General features: G+C 43.1%; 1 protein-coding gene and 2 long non-coding RNA genes across 7 annotated transcripts in view; 2 read left to right on the plus strand and 1 right to left on the minus strand.

Annotated features, from left to right (window-relative positions):
- Positions 1-22,281, plus strand: part of LOC127530226 (NACHT, LRR and PYD domains-containing protein 3-like) — a 499,749-nt gene that overhangs the window by 423,003 nt on the left and 54,465 nt on the right. The window contains exons 16-17 of one of the 4 annotated variants that reach the window (XM_051942458.1): positions 13,808-13,854; positions 14,005-14,882. In XM_051942458.1, coding sequence (XP_051798418.1) covers positions 13,808-13,854; positions 14,005-14,534 — 577 coding nt within the window. In that variant the 3' untranslated portion in view covers positions 14,535-14,882. Of the gene's footprint in view, positions 1-13,807; positions 13,855-14,004; positions 14,887-22,281 lie in introns of those variants that run through there. The other 3 variants (XM_051942466.1, XM_051942457.1, XM_051942459.1) reach the window with 3 other exon arrangements.
- LOC127532103 (uncharacterized) lies at positions 8,906-9,708 on the plus strand. Of its 2 annotated transcripts, XR_007939359.1 has the most exons (3): positions 8,914-9,007; positions 9,093-9,204; positions 9,288-9,708. It is a non-coding gene; the product is annotated as an uncharacterized LOC127532103 (long non-coding RNA). The 2 variants fall into 2 exon arrangements; XR_007939358.1 differs by having other exon boundaries at positions 8,906-9,204.
- LOC127532102 (uncharacterized) lies at positions 9,900-11,007 on the minus strand. Its single transcript, XR_007939357.1, has 3 exons — positions 10,686-11,007; positions 10,143-10,205; positions 9,900-10,039 (listed from the first exon to the last, which is right to left on the minus strand). It is a non-coding gene; the product is annotated as an uncharacterized LOC127532102 (long non-coding RNA).

Below are 22,281 nucleotides of genomic sequence, written 5' to 3' on the forward strand. Positions count from 1 at the left end.
CTGATCCTTCGCCATGAAACAGGAAGTGGTGTCTAATTCTTCTCAACATGCTCCAATCTGCCTGAAACTTTACATGTATGATGACAGTCCTGTCCTGATGTCATCCACATAGGGATATTCATTGACAGTCATAGCGCCACCTTGTGGTTTCAGGAAATGGACATCTTTTACACTTTCATGCCCTATTGTTACCCGGTTGATCATATTCACTTCAAATGCAGTGACAACAGCCTAAACACATTGATGATGCATCCCAGTGAAAATGGTGACTTGTCATCAAAGGGCGTGTCTGTGGCGGCCAAACCAATTTCGATGTTTCGCCATGAAAATTTAACGATTCATATCTCAGCTGAACAACATCCTATCTGCCTCAGACTTCACATGCTGGATACCAGGTCCAGTCTGAACACATCCACACTCATAAATTTTGAAAAAGTCATAGCGCCACCTGTTGGTAATAGTAAGTTTAAGGCCTTATATTTTCAGGTACAATGGCCCCAAACTTGGTGATATCATGCTGGAAATTGGTCAGTCGAGTCTTCACCTCTTGACAATCACACACTGTGAAGGGTGTGACATTTCATGCAACGTTGTTGCCGTAGCAACCAAATATCGCCATGAAAAACAAAGTGCTTTTTGACAGGTTAGGAATACTCCAATGCTCACTAAAATTACCACACACATCACCATCGACCCAAGGAACAACACTGTATGCATCTCGGCACTGCACATGCTATAGCGCCCCCTACAGTATTTTTAACAAACAGCCCCCCCAGCACGTTTCACCTACATCCATGAAATTTGGGAGGCTTATAGAGCACATCAGGACGCACAAAAAAGCCTCTTGGAGCCATGTCCTAAACCCAACAGGAAGTCGGCCATCTTGGATTAATTGTGAGATTTTTGTTGATTTTTCTCATTTTTGAGAGTTAATACCTCCTAGGGGATAATTCCAGGAGACCTGAAATTTTGTCAGTCCACACAGCAGGACTTGGTTTGGAAAAGTTATCAAAAGTTTAACCAGAAGCCAAATGGCGTGGCCATGGCGACCATTAGAGTTTTGATGCTTCGCCATGAAACAACAACTGCTGTATAACTCTCCTCTGCATGCTCCAATCTGCCTCAAACTTTCCATGTGTGATCACAATCCAATCCTGATCACATCTACAGGCCAACAGACACTCTCAGTTGCAGCGCCACCTTTTGTAGGGACAATAAATGCTGTATAACTGGCCTCTACATGATCAAATCAGCCTGAAACTTTTCATGAGTGATCAGAGTCCAGCCCTCATCACATCCACTGTTTGAAATACACTCTGAGTTACAGCGCCACCTGGTGGTGGATGGGCAGGAAATGCTGTATAACTAGTCTGAACATGCTCCAATCTGGCTGAAATTTTACGTGTGATTAAACTCTGGTCCAGATGTGATTCAGAGGCCAGCACACACTCTCAGTCACAGTGCCACCTGGTGGACGTGCATGGATTCGCCGACCAGCGTGGATGCGAGGACCCGTCCATCGCTGCTTGCAGCTTTAATTATTAGGGTCCGAGCACCGAGGGTGCGAAGGACAGGCGGTGCCAGGGCACCGACTGTCCAAGGCACCAGCGGTGCCAAGGACCCTATTGAAACCCTAGGGTTTATTATTATTAGGGTCCGAGCACCGAGGGTGCGAAGGACAGGCGGTGCCAGGGCACCGACTGTCCAAGGCACCAGCGGTGCCAAGGACCCTATTGAAACCCTAGGGTTTATTATTATTAGGGTCCGAGCACCGAGGGTGCGAAGGACAGGCGGTGCCAGGGCACCGACTGTCCAAGGCACCAGCGGTGCCAAGGACCCTATTGAAACCCTAGGGTTTATTATTATTATTATTATTATTATTGTTATTATTATTATTATTTTTTTTTTTCTCCCGTAAAGTAAATTGGCTTTTTGGCGGCCTTATCATACTCCAAAACGCGTGAAATTTGGCATGCACATCAGGACTGGCGAAAAATTTGATATTTTATGGGAGTTGCGCATGTGCGTGGCAAAATGGCTCTATAGCGCCACCTGCAAACTTGAAAAAGTAGTCATTAGGCCAACTGCCACAATGTTTCATGTACAGCTACAATATTTGGTGGGCATATGCAGAACATCTGGACACACCAAAAAGTCAATTACAGCCACGCCCTAAACCCAACAGGAAGTCGGCCATCTTCAATTTGCTGTAAATTTTTCAAACTTAATCGCTCCTCGGGAAATGACTTGCCTTTTTGGCGGCCTTATCATGAACCAAAACGCGTGAAATTTGGCGTGCACATTAGGACTGGCGAAAAATTTGATATTTTATGGGAGTTGCGCATATGTGTGAAAAAATGGCTCTATAGCGCCACCTGCAAGATTGAAAAAGTGGTCATTAGGCCAACTTCCACAATGTTTTATTTACAGCTACAATATTTGGTGGGCATATGCACCACATCAGGACACACCAAAAAGTCAATCACAGCCACACCCTAAACCCAACAGGAAGTCGACCATCTTGAATTTGCTGTACATTTGTCAAAATTTATAGCTCCTAGTGGATAAGTCTGAGAGAACTGAAATTTGGCCAGTACATGCACCAGACCTTTCTGATGAAAAGTTATCAAAAACTCAACCAGAAGCCAAAAGGTGTGGCCATGGCGGAGCCTCAAACAACTGATCCTTCGCCATGAAACAGGAAGTGGTGTCTAATTCTTCTCAACATGCTCCAATCTGCCTGAAACTTTACATGTATGATGACAGTCCTGTCCTGATGTCATCCACATAGGGATATTCATTGACAGTCATAGCGCCACCTTGTGGTTTCAGGAAATAGACATCTTTTACACTTTCATGCCCTATTGTTACCCGGTTGATCATATTCACTTCAAATGCAGTGACAACAGCCTAAACACATTGATGATGCATCCCAGTGAAAATGGTGACTTGTCATCAAAGGGCGTGTCTGTGGCGGCCAAACCAATTTCGATGTTTCGCCATGAAAATTTAACGATTCATATCTCAGCTGAACAACATCCTATCTGCCTCAGACTTCACATGCTGGATACCAGGTCCAGTCTGAACACATCCACACTCATAAATTTTGGAAAAGTCATAGCGCCACCTGTTGGTAATAGTAAGTTTAAGGCCTTATATTTTCAGGTACAATGGCCCCAAACTTGGTGATATCATGCTGGAAATTGGTCAGTCGAGTCTTCACCTCTTGACAATCACACACTGTGAAGGGTGTGACATTTCATGCAACGCTGTTGCCGTAGCAACCAAATATCGCCATGAAAAACAAAGCCCTTTCTGACAGGTTAGGAATACTCCAATGCTCACAAAAATTACCACACACATCACCATTGACCCAAGGAACAACACTGTATGCATCTCGGCACTGCACATGCTATAGCGCCCCCTACAGTATTTTTAACAAACAGCCCCCCCAGCACGTTTCACCTACATCCATGAAATTTGGGAGGCTTATAGAGCACATCAGGACGCACAAAAAAGCCTCTTGGAGCCATGTCCTAAACCCAACAGGAAGTCGGCCATCTTGGATTAATTGTGAGATTTTTGATGATTTTTCTCATTTTTGAGAGTTAATACCTCCTAGGGGATAATTCCAGGAGACCTGAAATTTTGTCAGTCCACACAGCAGGACTTGGTTTGGAAAAGTTATCAAAAGTTTAACCAGAAGCCAAATGGCGTGGCCATGGCGACCATCAGCGTTTTGATGCTTCGCCATGAAACATCAACTGCTGTATAACTCTCCTCTGCATGCTCCAATCTGCCTCAAACTTTCCATGTGTGATCACAATCCAATCCTGATCACATCTACAGGCCAACAGACACTCTCAGTCGCGGCGCCACCTGTTGGAGGGACAGTAAATGCTGTATAACTGGCCTCTACATCATCAAATCAGCCTGAAACTTTTCATGAGTGATCAGAGTCCAACCCTCATCACATCCACTGTGTGAAATACACTCTGAGTTACAGCGCCACCTGGTGGATAGACAGGAAATGCTCTATAACTGCTCTGAACATGCTACAGTCTGGCTGAAATTTTACATGTATGATTGGACTCTGGTCCAGATGCGATTCAGAGGCCGACATACACTCTCAGTCACAGCGCCACCTGGTGGACGTGCGTGGATTCACGACCAGAGTGGATGCGAGGACCCGTCCATCGCTGCTTGCAGCTTTAATTATTATTATTATTATTTTTTATTTTTTTATTTTTCTCCCGTAAAGTAAATTGGCTTTTTGGCGGCCTTATCATACTCCAAAACGCGTGAAATTTGGCATGCACATCAGGACTGGCGAAAAATTTGATATTTTATGGGAGTTGCGCATGTGCGTGGCAAAATGGCTCTATAGCGCCACCTGCAAACTTGAAAAAGTAGTCATTAGGCCAACTGCCACAATGTTTCATGTACAGCTACAATATTTGGTGGGCATATGCAGAACATCTGGACACACCAAAAAGTCAATTACAGCCACGCCCTAAACCCAACAGGAAGTCGGCCATCTTCAATTTGCTGTAAATTTTTCAAACTTAATCGCTCCTCGGGAAATGACTTGCCTTTTTGGCGGCCTTATCATGAACCAAAACGCGTGAAATTTGGCGTGCACATCAGGACTGGCGAAAAATTTGATATTTTATGGGAGTTGCGCATATGTGTGAAAAAATGGCTCTATAGCGCCACCTGCAAGATTGAAAAAGTGGTCATTAGGCCAACTTCCACAATGTTTTATTTACAGCTACAATATTTGGTGGGCATATGCACCACATCAGGACACACCAAAAAGTCAATCACAGCCACACCCTAAACCCAACAGGAAGTCGACCATCTTGAATTTGCTGTACATTTGTCAAAATTTATAGCTCCTAGTGGATAAGTCTGAGAGAACTGAAATTTGGCCAGTACATGCACCAGACCTTTCTGATGAAAAGTTATCAAAAACTCAACCAGAAGCCAAAAGGTGTGGCCATGGCGGAGCCTCAAACAACTGATCCTTCGCCATGAAACAGGAAGTGGTGTCTAATTCTTCTCAACATGCTCCAATCTGCCTGAAACTTTACATGTATGATGACAGTCCTGTCCTGATGTCATCCACATAGGGATATTCATTGACAGTCATAGCGCCACCTTGTGGTTTCAGGAAATAGACATCTTTTACACTTTCATGCCCTATTGTTACCCGGTTGATCATATTCACTTCAAATGCAGTGACAACAGCCTAAACACATTGATGATGCATCCCAGTGAAAATGGTGACTTGTCATCAAAGGGCGTGTCTGTGGCGGCCAAACCAATTTCGATGTTTCGCCATGAAAATTTAACGATTCATATCTCAGCTGAACAACATCCTATCTGCCTCAGACTTCACATGCTGGATACCAGGTCCAGTCTGAACACATCCACACTCATAAATTTTGGAAAAGTCATAGCGCCACCTGTTGGTAATAGTAAGTTTAAGGCCTTATATTTTCAGGTACAATGGCCCCAAACTTGGTGATATCATGCTGGAAATTGGTCAGTCGAGTCTTCACCTCTTGACAATCACACACTGTGAAGGGTGTGACATTTCATGCAACGCTGTTGCCGTAGCAACCAAATATCGCCATGAAAAACAAAGCCCTTTCTGACAGGTTAGGAATACTCCAATGCTCACAAAAATTACCACACACATCACCATTGACCCAAGGAACGACACTGTATGCATCTCGGCACTGCACATGCTATAGCGCCCCCTACAGTATTTTTAACAAACAGCCCCCCCAGCACGTTTCACCTACATCCATGAAATTTGGGAGGCTTATAGAGCACATCAGGACGCACAAAAAAGCCTCTTGGAGCCATGTCCTAAACCCAACAGGAAGTCGGCCATCTTGGATTAATTGTGAGATTTTTGATGATTTTTCTCATTTTTGAGAGTTAATACCTCCTAGGGGATAATTCCAGGAGACCTGAAATTTTGTCAGTCCACACAGCAGGACTTGGTTTGGAAAAGTTATCAAAAGTTTAACCAGAAGCCAAATGGCGTGGCCATGGCGACCATCAGCGTTTTGATGCTTCGCCATGAAACATCAACTGCTGTATAACTCTCCTCTGCATGCTCCAATCTGCCTCAAACTTTCCATGTGTGATCACAATCCAATCCTGATCACATCTACAGGCCAACAGACACTCTCAGTCGCGGCGCCACCTGTTGGAGGGACAGTAAATGCTGTATAACTGGCCTCTACATCATCAAATCAGCCTGAAACTTTTCATGAGTGATCAGAGTCCAACCCTCATCACATCCACTGTGTGAAATACACTCTGAGTTACAGCGCCACCTGGTGGATAGACAGGAAATGCTCTATAACTGCTCTGAACATGCTACAGTCTGGCTGAAATTTTACATGTATGATTGGACTCTGGTCCAGATGCGATTCAGAGGCCGACATACACTCTCAGTCACAGCGCCACCTGGTGGACGTGCGTGGATTCACGACCAGAGTGGATGCGAGGACCCGTCCATCGCTGCTTGCAGCTTTAATTATTATTATTATTATTTTTTATTTTTTTATTTTTCTCCCGTAAAGTAAATTGGCTTTTTGGCGGCCTTATCATACTCCAAAACGCGTGAAATTTGGCATGCACATCAGGACTGGCGAAAAATTTGATATTTTATGGGAGTTGCGCATGTGCGTGGCAAAATGGCTCTATAGCGCCACCTGCAAACTTGAAAAAGTAGTCATTAGGCCAACTGCCACAATGTTTCATGTACAGCTACAATATTTGGTGGGCATATGCAGAACATCTGGACACACCAAAAAGTCAATTACAGCCACGCCCTAAACCCAACAGGAAGTCGGCCATCTTCAATTTGCTGTAAATTTTTCAAACTTAATCGCTCCTCGGGAAATGACTTGCCTTTTTGGCGGCCTTATCATGAACCAAAACGCGTGAAATTTGGCGTGCACATCAGGACTGGCGAAAAATTTGATATTTTATGGGAGTTGCGCATATGTGTGAAAAAATGGCTCTATAGCGCCACCTGCAAAATTGAAAAAGTGGTCATTAGGCCAACTTCCACAATGTTTTATTTACAGCTACAATATTTGGTGGGCATATGCACCACATCAGGACACACCAAAAAGTCAATCACAGCCACACCCTAAACCCAACAGGAAGTCGGCCATCTTGAATTTGCTGTACATTTGTCAAAATTTATAGCTCCTAGTGGATAAGTCTGAGAGAACTGAAATTTGGCCAGTACATTCACCAGACCTTTCTGATGAAAAGTTATCAAAAACTCAACCAGAAGCCAAAAGGTGTGGCCATGGCGGAGCCTCAAACAACTGATCCTTCGCCATGAAACAGGAAGTGGTGTCTAATTCTTCTCAACATGCTCCAATCTGCCTGAAACTTTACATGTATGATGACAGTCCTGTCCTGATGTCATCCACATAGGGATATTCATTGACAGTCATAGCGCCACCTTGTGGTTTCAGGAAATGGACATCTTTTACACTTTCATGCCCTATTGTTACCCGGTTGATCATATTCACTTCAAATGCAGTGACAACAGCCTAAACACATTGATGATGCATCCCAGTGAAAATGGTGACTTGTCATCAAAGGGCGTGTCTGTGGCGGCCAAACCAATTTCGATGTTTCGCCATGAAAATTTAACGATTCATATCTCAGCTGAACAACATCCTATCTGCCTCAGACTTCACATGCTGGATACCAGGTCCAGTCTGAACACATCCACACTCATAAATTTTGAAAAAGTCATAGCGCCACCTGTTGGTAATAGTAAGTTTAAGGCCTTATATTTTCAGGTACAATGGCCCCAAACTTGGTGATATCATGCTGGAAATTGGTCAGTCGAGTCTTCACCTCTTGACAATCACACACTGTGAAGGGTGTGACAGTTCATGCAACGCTGTTGCCGTAGCAACCAAATATCGCCATGAAAAACAAAGCCCTTTCTGACAGGTTAGGAATACTCCAATGCTCACAAAAATTACCACACACATCACCATTGACCCAAGGAACAACACTGTATGCATCTCGGCACTGCACATGCTATAGCGCCCCCTACAGTATTTTTAACAAACAGCCCCCCCAGCACGTTTCACCTACATCCATGAAATTTGGGAGGCTTATAGAGCACATCAGGACGCACAAAAAAGTCTCTTGGAGCCATGTCCTAAACCCAACAGGAAGTCGGCCATCTTGGATTAATTGTGAGATTTTTGTTGATTTTTCTCATTTTTGAGAGTTAATACCTCCTAGGGGATAATTCCAGGAGACCTGAAATTTTGTCAGTCCACACAGCAGGACTTGGTTTGGAAAAGTTATCAAAAGGTTAACCAGAAGCCAAATGGCGTGGCCATGGCGACCATTAGAGTTTTGATGCTTCGCCATGAAACAACAACTGCTGTATAACTCTCCTCTGCATGCTCCAATCTGCCTCAAACTTTCCATGTGTGATCACAATCCAATCCTGATCACATCTACAGGCCAACAGACACTCTCAGTTGCAGCGCCACCTGTTGGAGGGACAATAAATGCTGTATAACTGGCCTCTACATGTTCAAATCAGCCTGAAACTTTTCATGAGTGATCAGAGTCCAGCCCTCATCACATCCACTGTTTGAAATACACTCTGAGTTACAGCGCCACCTGGTGGTGGATGGGCAGGAAATGCTGTATAACTGGTCTGAACATGCTCCAATCTGGCTGAAATTTTACGTGTGATTAAACTCTGGTCCAGATGTGATTCAGAGGCCAGCACACACTCTCAGTCACAGTGCCACCTGGTGGACGTGCATGGATTCGCCGACCAGCGTGGATGCGAGGACCCGTCCATCGCTGCTTGCAGCTTTAATTTCTTTTAGGATTTCCCAGTGTGATTGGCTGCATAGATGCACACACATCCCCATCACAGCTCCCTCACATCATGAACAGGAAGTCCATTCACAGCATAAATGTGCAGGTAGGCTACAGGTAGACTGACTACTGTTTCTAAATGTTGAAGACTGCATCATAGTTCAACATCTGTCATTCTCTGCACTGTCCAGATCATATGTGATGCTGCATACATCATTTCTAATGTGGAGGCCAAGTGGTCTGGGTCTGTTCATGACTCCAGGATTTATGGAGAGTCTAACCTGAGCAACAGACTGCAGCGTGGTCAGCAGCCTAAAGATTTTCACAATAGAATTCTCTTGTCTCTCTCCTTTAATATACTCTGATGGATCCACTATACATTACAGGAGAGTTTGATGGCCTTCTGCTGGGTGACAGGGGTTACCATGCCAACCCAGGCTGATGACCTCATACCCTGACCCTGAACCAGGCCCCCAACAGAACTTCAACCGGACTCACTGCAGGACCAGAGCCCGGGTGGAGATGACCATAGGCCTGCTGAAAGCCCGTTTCCAGAGCCTACGTCTCCTCAGGGTGACCCCTGAGAGGGCCTGTGATATTACTGTGGCATGTGTTGTTCTTCATAATATTACCACTATTAGAGGAGAGCAACACCCTGCCCTACAAACTGAAGACCCAGATGATGAGCCCATCCACCTGCAGCTATCCAGGACAGCAGAGCAGTCAGAGACACCGTATGCAATAATCACTTTAGAGTTTAAGTCACCATCATCACCACCACAGCAAATAAAGACATGATACACATTTCATTTGCTCTTCTTTATTCCCTACAAATAAAAGATAGTTCAGTTAATGTTCCAATAGTTAACATAATTCACCTGTGACCATCACCACCTCTAACTTGTGCTCCAGTTTTTCAATTTCCAGATCTGCCCTCCTAATCTGTTTTTTTTTTCTCAGCAAATGCAGTTTGTAAATCTGTTTTACTGGTAACTGGGAATACATAGAGGACATTCAATTATACAGTTGCACATGAATTCCACAGAATGAAGCTCTGGTGTTTCCTGAACATCCATCTCACTGTGTCAGTCTGTGCAGTGGAAGATGAGGGACCATTCTGCTGCTGTCCAGCCATGCTCTGTTAAAAAGGATGAGAATGTGCAATACTTCAATGTAGGCTAAATGTCACACTCTATATTCCACCTAAAATCTGAATGAGAAGAGAACTATCAGTAACACACCTCTGTATGCCTTTCTGGATCCCCCTCTGTAAAGGCAGCAGACACAGTTTCATCCTCTTCATCCTAGATCAGTGACATGTTTCAGTAAACTTAAACTACCATTTGGAGAAATCTGTGGAGTGTTGCCTCCTTACAATTACAAGGTGTGTATATATGCATCCATGACATTTTATACCACCGTTTTACAGGCATCTGCTTTCTTTCTGTTGGCTGAGCAGAAGTCTATGTTAGTTTAAATAGGCTTAATTATTTAACAGGACATGATATGGATGCAGACATTTAGGCTATGTGTGGATAAAACAACTACACAGTCAAACAGTCACTTAATATTTAGGCTACTTTACAATGTAAAACATGATCAACATGAAGTACCTCCATGAGATAATGCCGAGGTCTGACCCGTTTGAACAATGTTTATATATTTCATCCTAAGCTGCTGCCCAGTCGGGATTTCACCTAAATGAAATAACTTAATATTCTACCATTCAGACAGTTATTCCCTGCAATATTATTACGATTACAAAGGACTACATTTAAACTTACGCATTGATCCGGGCTGTTCTCCATGCCGTCTCTCTCTCTTTTGCAGCTGCAGCGGTGTTGCACTTCTTTCTAAAAACGTGTTCAAACTCGCCATATGAGCGCGTTAAAAACTTCCAGTTCAAAAACGCAGCCTTTCACTTCCCCGTTTCCATGGTGACTCGTCGAATCGGGGTTCCATTGATGCTGTCTTTTCAGACTTGCGGTGCACGCGCGTAACTCCGGGTCAAACTACTCCGAGTTGATTAACCCAACTCAAATCAGCCGTTGTGAAACCGAAAACTCAGAGTTTTCTATCTCTGAGTAGATCAACTCAGAGTTGAGGATGAAACTCAGAGTTTGTAAAACCTGCTTCGTGAAATAGGCCCCTGCATTTCTCTTGTAGTTAGTGCCTCTATCGTGTTCTTTTCTTTTTCCTCCTCTTGGATGAGTCATGAACAAAGATTTTATTACAAGAGACCAAATATGATTTAATCACAAATTCAATTGCAAAAAGCCAAAGGTGATCATGGAATATATATTATATTTTATAAATATTAAAGCTAAGACGTGATCGCTAAAGAAGAGTATAACATCTGTGTTCCCCCATCACAATAGGAACCATTAGAGAACACACCCTGTAGTGACCACTAGACCATTGTATAGTGACCATTAGACTGGTATAAAAACACCTGTAGGAACCATTAAGACTTCTGTGGGAACCATTAGAGTCCTGTAGGAACCATTAGAGTCCTGTAGGAACCATTAGACTCCTGTAGGAACCATTAGACTCCTGTATGGACTATTCGTAAAAATCCTGTAGATTTGTGTGGGACAAAATATAATCCCATTGGAAAAACGAACTGACCATTAGGAAAGCATGACTACCCATTAGAAACCATTACAAACCATCAGGAACCATTAGAAACCAATAGAATATGCCTGATGGTTTCTCTGAATTTTTTCAGCAGGGATGGCTAGCCATGTTCAGGAACAGCTGGTAGAGCAAGTCAAAGACAAACGTTGTGCCTTTCAGTTCCATGAAGCCTGACAGCAACAGAGACTGCTTGTTTGTGGCTTCTGTGCATTTGGACACGACAGACTCCCTGTGTGAGGATCTAGTTTTAGTAAATATGTCAGAGACAGCCACAGCTGAAGAGATGTTCTAAATCCTGGACTGCTTCCTGACTGAGAATGGGCTACAGTGGGATAAGTGGTGTTTGCAGTGATGGTGCACAGACCATGGCAGGGAGGAGAAAAGGGCTTGAGGAAGTCATCCAGAAGACCTCACTTACTGCTGAGTGGACACACTGTGGTCCACAGAGAAGCTCTGGCATCAAGGCAGCTTTCCTCTGGATGAAGGGAGCTTCTGACTGGAGTCAGTTTTCTAAAGAGCAGAGCACTAAAACCAGAGTCTTCTCTGCTCCCTGTGAGGAGATGGGAGCTGAACATCAAGCTGTGCTGTTTGACTCTGAACCAAGGTGGCTGTCACCAGGGAAAGTCTAGTCCAGAGTTTCTGAGCTCAGAGAGGAGATCAGAATGTTTGTGGAGCAGGAACACAAGAAGAAGTGTGAGAAAAATGGAGTTATCAATTAGTCGGTTAAAATGTTTAGAGTTTCCAGAAGGATTAAATTTGTTGAATTTAAGGCTAATGGTTCATAAAGTTGTTCTTTGTTGGAAGTGGATCTAGATTTCTTTCTTTTTAGTTTTCTTTCATGTACAGAGGTGTACTTGAAATAATTTCTAGACTCATGATGCTATTTCTAGCGGTGGTGGAGGGTAGGGGGCGCTAAATGTTTCCTTCTTCCTGAGGGGCTGAACAGAAAACACCTGAGAATCAGTGGAAGAGAGAAACACCAAGAATGAAGCAGAAGAACAGTTAGCTCAGCTACACACCATGAAAAGCCTAGCTTACTATTAATGCTGAGAGAAGAGGGAAACTGTTAGCCTAGCTTAGCATTAATGCTGAGATCAGAGGGAAACTGTTTGCCTAGCTTAGCATCAATGCTGAGAACAGAGGGAAACTGTTAGCCTAGCTTAGCATTAATGCTGAGAGCAGAGGGAAACTGTTAGCCTAGCTTAGCATTAATACTGAGAACAGAGGGAAACTGTTAGCATAGCTTAGCATTAATACTGAGAGCAGAGGGAACCTCTTAGCCTCGCTTAGCATTAATGCTGAGAGCAGAGGGAACCTGTTAGCCTAGCTTAGCATTAATGCTGAGAACAGAAGGAAACTGTTAGCCTAGCTTAGTATTAATACCTAGAGCAGAGGGAACCTGTTAGCCTAGCTTAGCATTAATACTGACAGCAGAGGGAACCTGTTAGCCTAGCTTAGTATTAATGCTGAGAGCAGAGGGAAACTGTTAGCCTCGCTTAGCATTAATACTGAGAAGAGAGGGAAACTGTTAGCCTAGCTTAGCATTAATGCTGAGAACAGAGGGAACCTGTTAGCCTCGCTTAACATTAATGCTGAGAGCAGAGGGAAACTGTTAGCCTAGCTTAGCATTAATACTGAGAAGAGAGGGAAACTGTTAGCCTAGCTTAGCATTAATGCTGAGAACAGAAGGAAACTGTTAGCCTAGCTTAGCATTGATACCTAGAGCAGAGGGAACCTGTTAGCCTAGCTTAGCATTAATACTGACAGCAGAGGGAACCTGTTAGCCGAGCTTAGCTCAAAGACAGGAAGCAGGGTGAACTGTTAGCCTAGCTTAGCTCAAAGACAGGAAGCAGGGTGAACTGTTAGCCTAGCTTAGCTCAAAGACAGGAAGCAGGGTGAACTGTTAGCCTAGCTTAGCTCCAAGACAGAAAGCAGGGTGAACTGTTAGCCTAGCTTAGCTCAACGACAGGAAGCAGGGTGAACTGTTAGCCCAGCATAGCTCAAAGACAGGAAGCAGGGTAAACTGTTAGCCTAGCTTAGCTCCAAGACAGAAAGCAGGGTGAACTGTTAGCCTAGCTTAGCTCAAAAACAGGAAGCAGGGTAAACTGTTAGCCTAGCTCCATGAACAGAGGAAGCATCAATGAGTAAAGCTGAATAATGAGTGTAAACTGAGCTGGAACGTGACGAGCACAGGACAGGACTTTAGAGATGCTGTCCATGTGTGCTGCTGAAAGAGTCTCTGCTGCTCTGACCGTCCTCCTCCTTTCAGGGTGACGCCTGCTGGAGTCCGATGGTTGACACCAGGTCTGAGGAAGTGTAAGTGTGTTTTAATGGACTGATGGAAACAAAGCAGCACATTCAAGCATCTTCAAAGTGTCACATCTCTGAGGTCATCATCAAAGCTTTAATACTGATCACATGATCCATCAATAACTGCAGCTGTGTTGTGTTTGTTCTCTCCATCAGATTCCTGTCAACTCACAGTCGACACAAACACAGTAAACAGAAAACTCAAACTGTCTGACAACAACAGGAAGGTGACACGGGTGGAGGAGTATCAGTCGTATACTCATCATCCAGACAGGTTTGACTTGTGTTATCAGCTGCTGTGTGGAACTGGTCTGACTGGTCGCTGTTACTGGGAGGTGGAGTGGAGAGGAAAGGTTGATATATCAGTGAGTTACAGAGGAATCAGAAGGAAAGGAGACAGTGATGACTGTGAGTTTGGATCTAATGATCAGTCCTGGAGTCTGTTCTGCTATGATGATGGTTACTATGTCAGACACAATAACAGTCAAACATCCATCAGGTCCTCCTCAGTCTCTCACAGAGTTTCAGTTTATGTGGACGTTCCTGCTGGAACTCTATCCTTCTACAGAGTCTCCTCTGACTCTCTGATCCTCCTCCACACCTTCAACACCACATTCACTGAAACTCTCTATCCTGGATTTGGGTTCTCCTTGGCCAGTTCTGGTTCCTCAGTGTCTCTGTGCTGAGTTGAGTGTCCAGAGTCTCCTCCTGGTACAGAAACAGTGTTGAACAGATAGTTGAGTCTCTCCATGACTCTGTCCCTCACAAACATGTTTTTACATTCATGGATTAAATGTTTCTTTGTCGAATCCTTCTAAATGATTCCTTGTAAACTTGTTCCTCTTCAAGGATGGAAGTTGTGATTATTCCAGGAGCCAAATGTGGTGTTTGCGTCTTTTTCCAGTCAAATGTTGAGAGTGAAAATCAGGATGTGGTGTTCCTCTGACACTCACTTGAACTAAAAGCATTTGAGCTGCACAAAGTGTGAAATGAGAGAGGAAGCAGTGAATCTCCAAACTGCTGACAGACTTTCACACAGTATTGTCAAGTGAAAATCAGCTTTTTGTGCAGCCACACTTGATCCTGATGTCAGTCTTTAAGTCCTGTTCTAGTGATGAAATGAGAACTTCCTTCATCTTGTGTGTGATGGAGAAGAATAAAGGGCTGTGGCTACAAATCCTGACTCTGAGTTCTTCATTCCAAACACACATTCTATCAGCTGCTTATTATTCATCTGCTTTATTCTACTCAACATGGAACACAGAGATGAGAACAGGAATAAATGTAAATGTAGAACACATTTCTCTCTTGTCTTTCCTTCCTCATGTGTTCATTGTTTTCACCTGTCTCTCTCTCTCCCTGCTTCACCTTCCTGCTCTCTACCAGCTCATTACTGCAGTAATCAGATAAACTCTACTCTCCTGCTCACTGCTTCACCTCCACTGATTTAAACTCATCAGTTTCCTGTTTTCCTCTGGACTCTGATCTCCACAGTTGCTCTGTTCTGGGTGACCTCAGTCCTCTTCTGTTGGACTCACTTTTCCTCCTCCCTGGATTCTGCTCTTGGACTCTGTTTTCTCCTGGATTTCCCCGACCTGTTCCCCCTCTGTTTCCAGTTCCCCGTCTTGTGAGTCCCCCTCCTGAGTTCAGCTTTGTTCCTTCAGTTCCTTTTAGTAGACTTCCATTGTGGTACTGGTAGTGTTTGTTTGAAGAGTTGTGAGTAGTTTGCTTTAGTTTTGTCCTCCAGTTCAGTTCTCCATTGTTGTATTAGTGAAGTTTGTTCAATAAAAGCCCTTTCCTTTATCCACCTGTCTACAGTTTCTGTGTCTGCGCCTGGCTTCTCCAGGAGGATTTAATGAGAGGAAGTCAGACACAGTCACACAGAGAAACATGAGAGCTCACACTGAGACGGAGATACAGCTCTGGGTCTGGGACAGGAGTTATTTTAAAAGCTATACTTATTATATATTTGTTCCGTGTGATGTTATGGCATTTTATTGTGAAAGGTTACATACGCAGCTATTCCCTGGAAGTGTTGTTGACTCTCGTTTTACGGCTATGTTCTGGCGTTGCATTGGCAGACGAAACGGTAAATGATTTGCAGATGTTATGCAGCACAATAAAGAAACTTCAAGTTGAACAGGTATGATTCCTGACTCTGCATAACACCACATGGTGTCAGAAGTTGTCGAAGATGGCGAAATTCCCACCTCCAGAAGCTTTTGATTTTTCTCGGCCGGAGCATTGGCCAGAATGGCGGCAGCGATTTCAGCGCTACCGTGTAGCCACGAAGCTAAACCTAGAGGATGGTGAGGTCCAGGTCTGTACACTGCTATATTCGCTTGGAAAAGAAGCAGAACAAGTGTATAAGACTTTCACTTTCGAAGAGGGGGAAGAGGAAGATGATTACGACATTGTGTTGGACAAACTGGACAATTATTTTGTGCCTAAAGTGAACACAATACATGAAAGAGCTCGTTTTCATCAGCGCACTCAAAGAGCAGGAGAAACCGCGGAGGAATACATCAGAACACTCCACGAGTTAGCCGACACATGTGACTTTGGCCGTGTTAAAGAAGAAAATATCCGTGACAGGTTGGTCATTGGAATACTCGACAAAGAACTGTCAGAGAAGTTGCAAATGATGCCTGACTTAACACTCACTAAAGCAGTGGAACACGTGAGACAGTCAGAGCAAGTGAAACAGCATGTTAGTGAGCAAGGAGCTAATGCAACTGCAAATCTAAGTGAAGTGGCTTACAAGCGGCAGCTACACAGAGACAAACAAAGAGGCAGCAAAAGTCATGTTAGCAAAGCACAACATGCAGGAGCCAAAGTGAAACAGTATCAAAACGTGAATTAAGGTCATAAATGCACTAGATGTGGTCGTGTACATCCAAAGAATGACAAATGTCCAGCTAAAAATGCTGAGTGTCGGAGCTGTAAAAAGCTAGGCCATTTCGCAGTCGTTTGTCGCTCCCGTGTGGTCAACGAGGTTATTGCACCAAAACAAGAAAGTGACGACAATGCGACTTACTTTTTGGGAGGAATCACAGACATGGAAGATTCAACCAAGGCATGGACTGTAAAACTACCAATACAAGGTACACAAATAACATTCAAGATTGACTCAGGGGCTGATACAAGTGTGATATCAGAAGAGACATTTGAAAAGCTTACCTATAAGCCAAAACTAAGAAAACCAGAGAACAGGATAGAAAGTCCTGGTGGCAAACTGAACTGTGTTGGTTATTTTATAGCCACAACAATGAGAAAAGAGAAAAGATTCAGATTTAAAGTTAATGTGATTAAAGGTTCACAAAACAGTCAACTCCTGACTCGCAATGTTGCGGTTGCCATGGGCCTGATAAAACACATGGAAGAAATAAAAGCTGCTACACAAATAAATGAATCTTGCCCTAATGACGTGGGAAAGTTGAAAATCAAGCCCATCAAAATCACCTTAAAAGAAGATGCAGTTCCCTACAGTGTGACAACTGCAAGGAGAGTGTCAGTGCCTATGCTGTCAAAGGTGAAGAAAGAACTGGATCGCATGGTGGATTGTGGCGTGATTCAGCCAATATCAGAGCCAACGGAGTGGTATGCTCCGATGGTTCCTGTGTCAAAGAAGAACAAAGAGCAACCCAGGATCTGTGTTCATTTGAAAGTGCTAAATAAGGCAGTAAAAAGAGAAAAATATGTCTTACAAACTGTTGATGATATTCTGCCCAAACTTGCAGGTGCCAAGGTGTTTTCTCTGTTAGATGCAGCAAGTGGTTTCTGGCAAATACCACTGGATCCTGAGAGTGCCAAACTGACTACCTTTATAACTCCATTTGGCAGGTACTATTTCAACAGGTTACCATTTGGAATAACCAGCGCTCCAGAAATCTTTCAACGTGAAATGACCGAACTTCTGAAAGGACATGAAGGCGTTGCAGTATATATGGACGATATACTGATATTCTCAAACACCTCAGAGGAACATGAGGTGAGACTACAAAAGACACTAAACACGCTCAAAGAGGCAGGGTTAAAACTAAACCATGAGAAATGCCTTCTGCGTCAGCAACAACTTAACTATCTCGGACATTGCATTGACGAACATGGTATAAGGCCTGATAAAGCTAAAGTTAAAGCGGTGACAGAGCTTGAAGCACCAAAGAACATTTCAGACCTGAGGAGGATCCTTGGGATGATTCACTACTTAGGCAGATATCTACCAAACCTTTCTGAGCTCACAAAACCGCTTAACGATCTACTCAAAAGTGACGTGACTTGGACTTGGGATACTTCTCAAGAAGTAGCATTCAGTAAAGTGAAAGAACTTGTCACAAAGTCACCAATACTTGCATTCTATGATGTAACTAAACCAACTATTGTCAGTGCAGACGCTAGTAGTTACGGTTTAGGTGGAGTCCTACTTCAGGATCACAATGGACAGCTAAAACCTGTGAGCTTTTGTTCGAGAACACTCACTGAGGCCGAGCAAAGATACGCACAAATAGAAAAGGAGTGTCTCGTAGCGGTCTGGGCATGCGAGAAGTTCAGCAGATACCTTTATGGTCTAGACTCCTTTACATTGCAGAGTGATCATAAACCACTAATACCGCTCATAAACAGCAAGGATCTTCACTCCGTGCCACTGAGGTGCCAAAGACTGTTGTTACATATGATGCGCTACAACCCCACAGCTGTCTGTGTTCCTGGGAAAGATCTGATAGTTGCAGATACTCTTTCGTGGCACCCACAAACAGCTGTAACTCAAGAAATTTCAGAACTGTTGGAAGAAATAGAGGCACATGAAGAGTCAACACAAAACTCATGGCCCATTTCCCCTACCAAGTTGGATGTGATGAAACAGCAGACAAAAGAGGATGTGGATCTCCAGATGGTTCAAATGTTTGTGCAGGCAGGTTGGCCAAAATACTCAACTAAGATACCAAACGAGATAAAGCCCTACTACACCAATAGACATTCTCTCACAGTGTCAAACGGCCTGGTGTTATTCAATGACAGAATAGTAGTGCCTCAACAGCTAAGGCCTGAGATTTTACAGCGTATTCATGATGGACATCAGGGAATCGTGAAGTGCAGAGAAAGAGCTAAATGTAGCGTATGGTGGCCAGGACTAAGCAGTGAAATCAAACAAATGGTCAGTACTTGTTCTCACTGCCAAGAGACAAAACCAACTCAGAAGAGAGAACCTTTGCTTACTACTACGTTACCGAGTCGACCATGGGAAAGAGTAGCGGCAGATATTTGTGAACTGAACAAGCAAAACTATCTAGTCGTTGTGGACTATTTCTCTCGATACATAGAGTTGGCACACCTGGAAAATATGTCAAGCGAGACCACAGTAGCTAATATGAAGAACATCTGTGCAAGATGGGGATGTCCAAATGAACTCATTACTGACAATGGTCCCCAATTCTCTGGAAGAACCTTTATGCAGTTTGTGCAAGACTATGACATAAAGCACATTACTACTAGCCCTCATTACGCACAGGCTAATGGCGAAGCTGAGAGAGCTGTGCAGACAGCCAAAAGGATCTTGAGACAGACAGACCCTTTCTTAGCTCTGATGATTTACAGATCAACTCCTATCCAAGCCACTGGCGTGAGCCCAGCCCAACTCATGCTAGGAAGGCAGATCAGAACTACAATACCAACTTTGGATTCAAAACTGCAACCTGCGTGGCCGGACCTTCAACTCGTCAGAGAAACTGATGAGAGAACCAAAAGAAACTACAAACGCACCTATGACGACAGGTACGGTGCCAAACCACTTCCAGAACTTCAGCCAGGATACAGTGTCGCAGTGAAAATGGACAGTCAAAAGGGATGGACGGAACCTGCAACGGTCCTACAAAAGTGTGACTCTCCAAGATCATATCTCGTCCAAACTGAGGGAGGAGGAGTACTGAGGAGGAATCGCCGACACTTGAAGCCTATTCTCAATGCCCCTGTCACTCCTGTCAGTGGACTACAACGAAATGAATGTGAAAGACAAACAATCTCATCTCCTTCACACGCGGATCCTGAGCCTGATCCACTGGACTCAGTTAATGTCAGATTGCCTACAACTCCAGTTCGTACTACCTTTAGTGGCAGAGTTGTTAGACCACCCGGTAGGTATGCAGACGATGCAAAATGAAAAAGCATCACGCTAAGCTGTTCTAAGAGTTTATAGCCACAGTTAAAATGTTATTAAAATGTTGAGCCAAAAGGAAATAATACATTTTGTGCATAAAATGAAAACTAAGCGTTATTAACATGCAACCTCATGTCTTAAAAGACTCAAAGAAAGGGTCATGTGATGTTATGGCATTTTATTGTGAAAGGTTACATACGCAGCTATTCCCCGGAAGTGTTGTTGACTCTAGTTTTACGGCTATGTTCTGGCGTTGCATTGGCAGACGAAACGCTAAATGATTTGCAGATGTTATGCAGCACAATAAAGAAACTTCAAGTTGAACAGGTATGATTCCTGACTCTGCATAACACCACATTCCGTGGCGGAAGAGATGCTTGTTAGCACTTCTGCTAGCTTGTTAGCACTTCCGATAGCTCGGCTAATACTTCCGGTTACTCTTGTCTGTTCATAAACAACCAGAATACAGATTAATTATTCTTTTGGGCTTGACAAAGACAAGAACAAAAATATTCAGAACAAGTGGAGTAGCTGGCTAATGCTTATTAAAGTTTGTTTACATTTTCTAAATCACATTTTTGAAGTCATGTAATTTCTCTGTTAAACACATCAGGGCTTTTATTTTCTAGAGAAACCTGTAAACGTTGTTTATCTGTATTTCCTCTAACTTGACTGAACGTGGGCTGCAGTTCCCGTCATTTAAACATCAATATGATGAATAAATGCAGATGGACTCATAGATTTCACTCTGCAGACATTTTTATTGATGTCCAGGATATTTTATAGACATAAACATATTTGATAGAAATATTAGAATGGATTTCTGTTTCCTCATAATAATTGAGCTAATGCCATTAAATGTTCATCAGGGATTCATCTTTAGTGTGAAACTTTAACTTTGCAGCTATATTTTAAAAATGTTGCTCATTTTAAGGTAAGATATTAAAGGATGTTTTTTTAGGTAAATCAATTTAAGCTTTAATTGACTGAAATCTTTCAGTGTTCCCAGATATCAAAAGACTCGGGGGGCGGATCCGCCCACACGGCGGCACATCCGCCCAGCGGTCGCACTCATTTCAGCCATGCACTGAAGACCCGGTCAGCCTTTGCACAGCGGGCCTTCTCAAGGCGGACTGACGGCGGAGGGCAGGCGGACGCGCCACTTGCGTGCACTACATCTTCTAGAAACGTCTTCTTTGTTACGGCAGCAGACAACCAACCGCAGGATACAAACACCGTCAGTAAAATACGGTATAAAAACGTGTCATATTTATGTGAATGTCAAACTACAACATTTAAAATCCGATAGTATCGTATTTTTGTAATATTGACATGAAGACGTCTTATATTTACCTAATGTACGGTCAACTGTGCATTTGAGTTAGCTTAAGTTAGCATTTTGTTTTAACTAGTTTATTAACTTCGAGTCTTCTACTAAGTTTTATTCAGTCACAGGGACTTTCAGTAGAGTTTCTACCCTCCTTAAACCACTAGCCTGACCTAATCAATTGACTTTTGAAGCTATCTTTCTTGAATATGTGGTCACTCAGCCCCTCTATAAACTTATTTGAGTAACGCTGGTTGCTCGCATACTTATGGAGTTTATGTTCAAAGGGAATAAAAATGTCTATTTCAGGCCAGATTTCTTCAGATTTTTATTCAGAGAGGTGAGTTGTATTTAATGTTATATTCCCCCTGTAATGCTGTTCCAAACTGTGTTCTGGTTAGATAAATGTCTACAACTTCTTTTAGATAATTTAATTCTATTAAGATACATTAATGGATGCTCCTGTATATTCCAGTTGAGGTTATTTGTAAGTCATCACCTAGATAACATCAAGTCAGTTTAGTTGTGGTTCTTATAATTTGCTATTGTGTAATCCTGCATATATGTCCTTACCTTTTCTGATGATAAAAATAAGCAGTTTAAAATGTGCCCAAGTCAGTCAAATATGTTAACCCTGTTCAGGACCTCTGCTGATAGGACATTTGAATGAATTAATTAACAGCTTTATTATTTATTTTGCTGTTAAAATTAATAATCACATTCATACAAGTATGTTAATGTAATATACTGTAGTATGGCCGTATAGCAGTTTTATATTGATTGAAAAATATAAATGGGTCATCCCACAGCAAAAAAATGGTCTAAATGAGGAGTTATTTTCCAAAATGCTATAAATCCATTGTAATTTTCAGAAAAACAACAGTTTTTACTCAAACCCACACATTTGTTAATATTCAGTTTATCTTGTAAAAATGATTGTTGGTTCAGTCTG

Source organism: Acanthochromis polyacanthus, chromosome 22, assembly GCF_021347895.1.
Source record: "Acanthochromis polyacanthus isolate Apoly-LR-REF ecotype Palm Island chromosome 22, KAUST_Apoly_ChrSc, whole genome shotgun sequence".
Taxonomy (NCBI): domain Eukaryota; kingdom Metazoa; phylum Chordata; class Actinopteri; family Pomacentridae; genus Acanthochromis; species Acanthochromis polyacanthus.